This window comes from Mangifera indica, chromosome 1 (assembly GCF_011075055.1).
Source record: "Mangifera indica cultivar Alphonso chromosome 1, CATAS_Mindica_2.1, whole genome shotgun sequence".
NCBI lineage: Eukaryota > Viridiplantae > Streptophyta > Magnoliopsida > Sapindales > Anacardiaceae > Mangifera > Mangifera indica.
In genome coordinates, this window is record NC_058137.1 from 2,673,378 (window position 1) to 2,682,925 (window position 9,548).

At 34.8% G+C, this 9,548-nt stretch overlaps 1 protein-coding gene across 1 annotated transcript; it reads left to right on the plus strand.

Annotated features, from left to right (window-relative positions):
- The first annotated feature begins 583 nt into the window (after positions 1–583).
- Positions 584–8,765, plus strand: LOC123220699 (probable LRR receptor-like serine/threonine-protein kinase At1g67720). Its single transcript, XM_044643260.1, has 16 exons — positions 584–731; positions 834–930; positions 2,470–3,001; positions 3,334–3,839; positions 4,015–4,147; positions 4,273–4,344; positions 4,466–4,534; positions 4,620–4,691; positions 4,926–4,994; positions 5,217–5,371; positions 5,510–5,751; positions 6,136–6,262; positions 6,332–6,400; positions 6,500–6,686; positions 7,134–7,269; positions 7,783–8,765. Exons 2-16 carry the CDS (start codon positions 855–857, stop codon positions 8,113–8,115), a joined length of 2,778 nt encoding a protein of 925 aa, XP_044499195.1. The 5' UTR covers positions 584–731; positions 834–854; the 3' UTR covers positions 8,116–8,765.
- Positions 8,766–9,548: the final 783 nt, after the last annotated feature.

The window sequence follows — 9,548 nt, forward strand, 5'->3', positions numbered from 1 at the left end:
CTATAAATTTTTTTTTATATTTTTAATATATAATTTAAGTATATAATTAATATATTATTATATGATTAAATAATTTTAAATTAAAAATAAAATGATATTTAATTATATATTAATAATATATCTAATTAACCTTGTTAAAAAAAAATTCGTCAACCTTTTTTAATAAGACAAATATTCTAACTTAAAAAATGAAAAACAAATATCCTAAATGAGATAAGTAAAAAAAAAAAAAAAAAAAAAGGGTCTTATAGTGAACCTGATCGAGCGTGTCGTGCACTCGCCTTAAGCTGTTTAGGTGATAACGGAAGCTGAACTTCTAAACGGTGATCTGCCATCTTTGTGTACAGGTTGTAGTTTAAACCAAAACAAAATCGACACGGAGCAAAGATGTGAAATCGCCCCGCTGCAAAAGCTGGTGGTGGGATCCACGACAACACACTCGCCTCGTTGGTCCTTTAATGATCGATTCTCATCCTTTGGATTTTAATCAAAATCCAAAAAGACTCCGGCTCTCGTTTGTCACTCTACAGTGGGACCTACTCTATGACTCAGAGTCCCCACTCACTCCCGTATGAAAGACAGGAAAATCATAATAGTAATAATAATAAAGTAGAAGTGCAAAGGAAGACTCATCCTCCGGAATCTCTTCAAAACTCGTTACTTTAACTCATTTTCTCTGCTGCTAATTCTTTTATTTTTCGCCTGAAGGGAGGAGTTCTTAGTGGCAGCAGGTGCCGTTTCTGGCTGTTACTTTATTTTCTTTCTGTTCGAAGAATTTACTTTTTAGGTTTCTTTGCCGCTTTTAATGCTTTTTATTTCACCGGCTCCCGTAGTGAATCAGTTGACGACACGAGATGGAGAGACTCTTCTTGTTGTTTCTGATATTCGATGTTCTTCTCCTCTTCAACAACTCCGCAGCTCAGAGGCCAGGTGTGTATATATCTACGTATTTATGAATAGTATTCGTATCTCTGTGAACAAGCACTTTCATTTCTATAATTTTTTTCTTTTTCTTTTTCTTTTTAATTTGTTATAGTTATGCTTCGTTCCTTCTTTCTTTTTCTTATTAAAACTCAAATATGCATGAATTTGCTCGGGATTTTTTTTTTTTGGTGTTGAGATTCGTGATTTGTTTTGTGTCCATTCAGACTTTGAGTTAATGTTGCTGGTATTATTTTATCTTTGTGACTGTGTCTGGTAATAGATACTAACTGTTGTGGAAGTTTCTGACTTTTGACGAAGAGAGTAATTTTATTGGTCTATCTTGTCATGTTCTTGTTGACAAATTTTTCTTATACCACCTCGTCCGTATAATATGCAATTAATAGCCCAAAAAATGAACGGCAGAAACTGCAACAAAAACTATATATATACAGAAACAAACAGTTTTAGCTCTGTAATTTTTGCCCAAGTGCCTTGATTTTATCTTCTCTTAGATTATATTAGTTTTGTCACAAAGTTGAATCCGGTGCAGATTCAGAAACTTGAAAATGGTGCATATTGTTATCATTATAATCTGGAACCAACAAAAATTGTCGGATTGTTGCTCAATTAACTGGTGACGGTTACTGCAAGGACACTAAAAATCAAATTTTAATAAATTAAGCAATCCAAGCCTTCACTGGACTGCTGAGCCATCAAATTGCTGAGTGTTTTTGAATCCCTACTCCCTTTCCCATTGCCCACTCTCTTGGTTGTGTGATAATTACTAGCCTTAATGTGAAGCAGGTCAAAATATCACTTCTATACTAACGCATCTTATAATTTCTTTTTTCTTAAAATTAAACTGATATCAAGGAGGTGCATAAGGTGTTCCTCTTTTCTTCTCTAGAGTCTTTTTTCTCCATATGTTAATGCATATGATAAGATTTATTGTTTTTTTTTTTCAGGAGAGGCATAATTAGCAAATAATTATTATCTATTACATGCAAAGTGGAGATTGTCGTTGACTCTTGTAAATTGGGTGGAATCTAACTTGATTTGGGTGGCCATATGTTCTAGACTGTTACTTAATCAACCAAAAAAGAAAAAAACGAAGAAGATCTGTCTCTTATATTTCCTTTGCATAAATGTGCATTTTTTGATTAGTTGGTAATATTGGAGGAAGATAAAGACATGATCGACATTTTAGTCTTCAATATATATGCTTTGTGGTGGCCTATATTGGTCAACTAAGGTGTGCTCAATGCTTTCCGTCTAAAAAACTATGTTTTTAAGTGGTCTGTGCTAATTATCATTTTTCCTGAAACATGTCCGTAGATAACTGTCAAGGTTCTTTCCACTACTTTATATTTATCTTCTTTTTGAGGATATTTTTATTCTTCCTCTCTTGTGTGATTTGTAACTCTATTATAATTGGCAAAGGCAGTTTCTAAACAAAATGTTTTACAGATGTCTGAAAATTTAATGTTAAAAAATTTGCATTTGTTCAACACTAGTGTCACTAACACATTTGAAAAACTGAAACAGGTTTTGTCAGTTTGGACTGTGGGGGTAAAGGAAATTTCACCGATGAACTAGGACTTCAGTGGACTCCTGACGATCAATTTTTGTTTGGAGAAACTTCTAATATAACTGTTGCAAATGAGACTAGGCAGCAATATTTAACACTTAGGCATTTTCCTGCTGATTCTAGGAAGTACTGTTACAAGCTTGATGTTACTACGAGGACTAGGTATCTTATAAGAGCAACATTTCTGTATGGTAATTTTGACAACAATAATGTCTATCCAAAATTTGACATATCCCTTGGGGCTACTCCTTGGTCTACTATAGTCATTTCGGACACAACTACTATTGAGGTGCGAGAACTTATATTTTTGGCTTCAAGTCCTACAATCGATGTGTGTTTATCAAATGCTACAACTGGGCAACCATTCATTTCTACCCTGGAGCTTCGACAATTCAACGGTTCAGTTTATTATACGCCATATGAAGACCGCTTTTATTTAAGTGTTTCTGCTAGAATAAATTTTGGTGCAAATAGTGATGCTCCCATTAGGTATGCATCTACTATCTGAAGATTTATATACAGTCTCATTTGTCATGTTTCCATTTATTGTATGTTTGTTTAAGTAATTGGTAATGAAACACAAATATTAAATTAAGAAAAAAGGAACAGACAATGAAGTTATTTTCTCTGTTATCTAGCTATGATAATTGAACACAGATATTAAAAGTTAAAAAAAAAAAAAAGTTATTTAAGGCTCTGAAATCCTGCTATTTCAACCCTTACGATTTTATAATTTAATTGATATGTAGTGTTTGTGAAGCTCTGGCATTCCAAGATAATTTTGTCATAAGAAAAGAGAATATATTTTTCTGTAATTACAGGTATCCTGATGATCCATTTGATAGAATATGGGAATCTGATTCTCTGAAGAAGGCAAATTACCTTGTTGACGTTGCTGCTGGCACAGTGAAAGTTTCAACGAAAATGCCAATTGATGTTACCAGTGATTTAATACCACCTGAAAAAGTGATGCAGACTGCTGTAGTTGGTACAAATGGATCATTAACTTACAGGTTGAATTTGGATGGTTTTCCTGGCTTTGGGTGGGCCTTCTCTTACTTTGCTGAAATTGAAGATTTGGATCCGGATGAGTCCCGGAAATTTAGGCTGGTGCTTCCAGGCCAGCCTGACATGAGCAAAGCTGTAGTTAATATCCAAGAAAATGCTCATGGGAAATATCGTGTCTACCAACCTGGATACCCTAACATTTCTCTCCCCTTTGTCTTGTCCTTTAGATTTGGGAAGACATCTGATTCTTCAAGGGGACCACTTCTAAATGCAATGGAGATAAATAAGTATCTGGAACAGAATGACGGTTCTATGGATGGTCAGTAAATTAATTGCTTTTTTAATATATTCAAATCACTCAAATGCACTCCTTGGTTTAAACTTCTATTTTGAGTACAACTACTGCTGGATTGACTTAAATATCAAACTTCTTGTTTTGGTGCAACACACATAATTCTCTTTGACGCTGTAATCATAGCATGTTTGATTTGCAGGGGCTGTGATTGCAAGTGTAATTGCACCTTTCTCATTAGCTGAGTGGGCTCAAGAAGGTGGTGACCCGTGCCTACCTGTTCCATGGTCATGGGTGCAGTGTAACTCAGATCCACGACCAAGTATTACTGTAATGTAATGACTCAGTGCTTCTGAGGTTTTAATTCATTCATATTTCTTGCTCCCTTGATGTCTTAGTCTAGTACCATATCTGAAAAGAAATGACACTGACACAATTATTTTTTCTATATGGTGCTCAGCCACTTATCTAGCAAGAATTTGACCGGGAACATTCCTTCAGACTTGTCCAAATTGAGCAATTTAGTTGAATTGTAAGTTTCAAACCGCTTTTTTTTTTTTTTTTTTCTGAGGATGGTAGTTTATATTTACATGTTCGCTTCATAAAAGCGAGGCTTATGGTATTAACATAATCCACTTGTTTGACGGTCACAGATGGCTTGATGGGAATTCGCTGACTGGTCCAATTCCTGATTTTAGTGGATGCACAAATTTGAAGATTATGTAAATTCTGTTGACTTGTTATCTCAATAATGATCCTATCAAATTATTAAGCTAGCCATTAACTAACATCTTGTTCCTGATGTAGTCATCTTGAGAACAATCAGTTGAGGGGTGAGCTGCCTTCAACTTTGGGGAACCTACCAAATTTGAGGGAATTGTAAGTTACAAAAACTTGGATAATGGATATCAATTATTAATTAGTTGAAGGCCATTATAATATCTTGTGGACATTTGTTATATGTTTCTTGTGTGGAAGGCAATGGCACTTAAATTATGCTATTGATTTTGTTTGATATGTTTTATTCTTCCTTTTATTTCAACTATGAGAGGATGTTTTCAATATTGCATCATAGAAGATGATTGCACATCTTGAAGTAGTTGCTGGTTGCAGGTATGTGCAGAATAATATGTTATCTGGAACGGTACCCTCTATTCTTCTGGACAAAAACTTGGTCTTCAAGTGAGTATCACTTTTAAAGTAAAAGATTGCTTAAGGTGCTCTTGCTGTGGGTAAACATGTTATGAAATTGTCGTGTACTTGTCTTATGAGTAAAGTATCATGCTCGCTCACAGGGTGAACTTGTATATCATTGGCAGCATGCTTGCATTTTAACAAATTTGTGTAGTACTCACTTCCATCTAGGCAAGTTCAGTGAATGCTAATGCTTTATTATCCTAACAGCTATTCGGGAAACATTAATCTTCATGAAGGGGCCAGAAAAACTAAGCACCTCTATATTGGTGTTGGTTCATCAGTTGGAGCTGTTATTCTGCTAGTAGCTACTGTTTTATCTTGCCTATTCATGCACAAAGGGAATAAAAGCCATTATAATAAAGGTATGTTCTAAACAATTTTGAAGTTTCATGGGTATCTTAGTTTGCTCTATGTCCTTAATTTCTATTAATTTCCTTTAGACCAACTTCATGGGTATCTTAGTGTGCTCTATGTCCTTAATTTGTATTAATTCCCTTTAGACCAACTTCGGCAACCCCTGCCCATTCAAAGGCCGGTTTCTACCTTGAGGGATGCTCCTGCGGAAGCTGCACATTGCTTCACATTATCAGATATTGAAGTTGCTACAAACAATTTGGAGAAGAAAATTGGTTCTGGGGGTTTTGGAGTTGTATACTATGGTAGAATGAAAGATGGAAAGGAAATCGCTGTGAAAGTTCTAAACAGTCATTCCTACCAAGGAAATCGAGAATTTTCAAATGAGGTAACTTTTCACATTATCAATCTCTTTTATAATTGATTTTTTTTTTTTACCTTGTTGACATGTAACTTGGTTATACCTGCTTTGGTTCATATGTTTATATGGTTAGGTACCTTTGCTTTTGATAAGCTAAGTTAGATTAGCTGTGTTTTCCTGAAAAACATAAATCAAATTATGGCAGTGGATATACAGCCATTCTTCTAAATTTATGTAGTCCATTTTGAGGGGAATAAATTGCTCTGATATTTTTACTGGCAAGAAATTTCTTTTAATAAGCTTGTTTTGCATTTTTAAGAAATGATTGCTATATTTGATGGTAGAATATTTGAGCTGCTGATTAGAAGCTGAAAAATCTGTTTTTTTGTCACCTGCTTGTATGTGGAATAGGTGATTCTTCTTTCAAGGATACATCACAGGAACCTAGTACAGTTTCTTGGCTATTGTCAGGAGGAAGGAAAAAGTATACTCGTTTACGAGTACATGCAAAATGGAACCTTGAAGGAACATCTTTATGGTATGTTCTTGAGTTTTTTCCATTTAAGCATTATATGTTTGAAGAGTCAACTGTGCTAAATTTTCGTAGGTGCATTGACACGTGAGCGAAGTATTAACTGGATCAAACGCCTTGAGATTGCAGAAGATGCCGCGAAAGGTTGGTTATAAGCTTAGGATTAAATCTTTTGTTGCTACTGAGAAGTTTCACAAATAGCTGAATAATTAAATTTAATCATGTGTTCATGTGTGTATTCAGGAATTGAATACCTTCATACAGGCTGTGTTCCGGCTGTTATCCACAGAGATTTAAAAAGCAGCAATATTCTTCTTGATAAACACATGAGAGCAAAGGTTTCAGATTTTGGTCTTTCAAAACTTGCCGTAGAAGGAACCTCTCATGTCTCTAGTGTAGTACGAGGCACTGTAGGGTATCTGGATCCTGAGTAAGGCTCTTTCCAATTAAAACCATCCTTTTGTAATTGATATCCTGTTAAAATTTATCTTCGATTTGAGTTGATGATTGCTGCCGTTGTGCCCTAATTTTATAAATATAAATCTTGAATACATTTTGCTTGTGGTGTTAGTGGCTTCGAGACAAAATATGTGCTTATGAACAGACAAATAGATAGTTGTAGGCTTGAGGTTTAAGGTGGTGACATAGCTATCGTTTCTAAGGACTCTTATGCGATGGCAAGACTAATTTCGGCATATTTAGCAACAAATATCATTACGACACCCATGTCTGTTTCCCTTATGTTAATGGTTAATGATTCCTGCAGCTACAATAAGGGCCTTGGTCTAAATTGTGCTGATAGTCACTTTCTTAATATATTTATTTGACATGATCGGCACCATTGCATTAATAAATTTTGCCTTTTCATGAAACACAGGTATTATATCTCCCAGCAGTTAACAGACAAGAGTGATGTTTATAGTTTTGGTGTCATTCTTCTGGAGCTTATATCTGGTCAGGAAGCCATATCTAACGAAAGCTTTGGTGCTAATTGCCGTAACATAGTCCAATGGGTAAGTCTGGTTGGTTCATTTATTTTTCAGAAAAAAAAAAACCCAAAAGTCTCTCAACCTATCATAGTTGTTCATCAAGCTCTAAGTTCGGGCTACTTCCAGGCCTTACTATCTATATATATCTTCATGAAACTTGTGGGATATAATATCTGAAGTATGTGGCCCTAATAGGGTTTGACCGATGGCCTCTTTATTGAAGTCGAGGGCTTTTACCACTAATCCCGTTTAGTTACTTTCATAGGCAGGGGATTTCCCTTCTTGAACTCTGAAGTACATACACCCTGCTGTCTTAAATGAAATAGTTAATTCAAATGTAAACACAAATGCAAAACAAAGTAAACCATATAAAAGCTAGTGCTTAAGTATGAGGATATTTAAAACATCAATACAAATTTGAAATGTGATGTGAGCACAATGTTCAGAATGGACCTATATTTCTCAAGCGTCTTTGCACGTACCTTCTAAATGTATGCATTTTGTTAACATGTCTTGTTTTTAATTATTATGCAACAGGCAAAGTTACACATTGAGAGTGGCGACATTCAAGGAATCATCGATCCCTCTCTACACAATGGATATGACATCCAGTCGATGTGGAAAATTGCAGAAAAAGCACTAATGTGTGTCATGCCTCATGGAGACATGAGGCCGTCAATCTCAGAAGTTCTCAAAGATATTCAAGATGCTATCTTAATCGAAAGGGAAGCCACAGCCATAAGAGATGGGAACTCGGATGACATGTCAAGACTTTCTGCTCATTCCTCCCTGAATATTGGTTCAATTGATTTAGGAGCTGAAAATTACTTGTCATTAGATGAATCTATCGCACAGCCAACTGCTCGATAGTCTCTGTTAATTCCCCTTTTTCCCTTCATTTTGTGGTCATATTTTTGTTGTAGCTGGAATCAGAATCAAGTTGCCGCAAGCAAATTAAGGAAACAACCAGGTGAAAAAAACATAAAAAAGAAAAGAAAATCCAGGAAACAAGCTAGAGTAGAGATGGTATTGTGAACTTTGTAAATGGTTGTGCTTTTAGTGGTAACATACAATCCTCAGAAAATGTGGGTATGAATTAAATCTAGTGTTGGAATATTGCCAGTGGACAGAAAGTGTCTCCTGGCATTTCTTGCATGGAGCTTGACAAGACAATGAAGCTTGGTAGGCCTACTACAAGTACACACATTATTTAACAACCATGTTTTTCTGTCGGCTGTACATCTTTCAATCTCGATCGTTTAATTGGGCCCATCAGGTTGTAACAGTCAGGCTTCAGCACTGATTGCTGGCTATACTGCAGCGTTGTCTGTTGTGCCATTTCAATGGCCGCCCAGGAGGTAAAACTACACATGATATGGCAGTCAAAGCCGGTATAATCTGCTGTATTCATGACCACGTTACGGCTACGTCCGTGGCATGGTCTAAAACCTTCTAAACCATGTATTCATAGATTTTTAATAGGTTGGTGCGTTATAATATATATGTTTTTAATTATTTAATGGGTTTTACTGGCCAACCCAGGAAACACATCCCTAGTGACTCGCAATAAACAGATGGTATAACTGATAGATTAAGTTAAAAGTAAATCCCCTAATTGGTATTATTTTGCTTTCAATCAAACATTTATTTACTGCCCAGTGAGTGCCCACCTAATTGGCAATGTCAGTTCACTTGCCTAATCATTTATAACTATACTATTATCAATTGATTAAATTTTAAAAATTCTATAAATAAGGTAACATCATAAAATTCTTAATCAAAAGATAAATAATATTAGTATCAAACACTCCAAGCTTTGTCTATTCTCATTTCCCTCTCATAGATATCATAATATTTTTTTCTTATATGAAAATAATGTTTTGTAAATATTCATATTTTTCTTCTATGTAAATGTTGAATTAACTTAATGATAAGTTTTTCTATTTAACTGTGTATTCAAAATTATATGTATATAGTTTTGTCATATTATAATAAAACCTTATTTTCATAATGACACCCTTATATAAACACTAACCCAAATTCAAAAAACCAAATCAAAATAATTTAATAAAGTGTTTTAGAGGATATGGCAATTTGTTTTACAATGAATAGACTTTTAATATTTTTCTTTTTATATGTATTTAGAAAATCTCCTTGGAACAAAAATAATTTATTATGTCTGTTTTGGACATTTAAACAATTGGACAAATGGCTGGCAACATTCACTCTCAATGAGAAACGACTAGGCGTCCATGAATCCTTTCAACAAACGACGTATCGTCCATTTTGGAGAAAAAAACTGA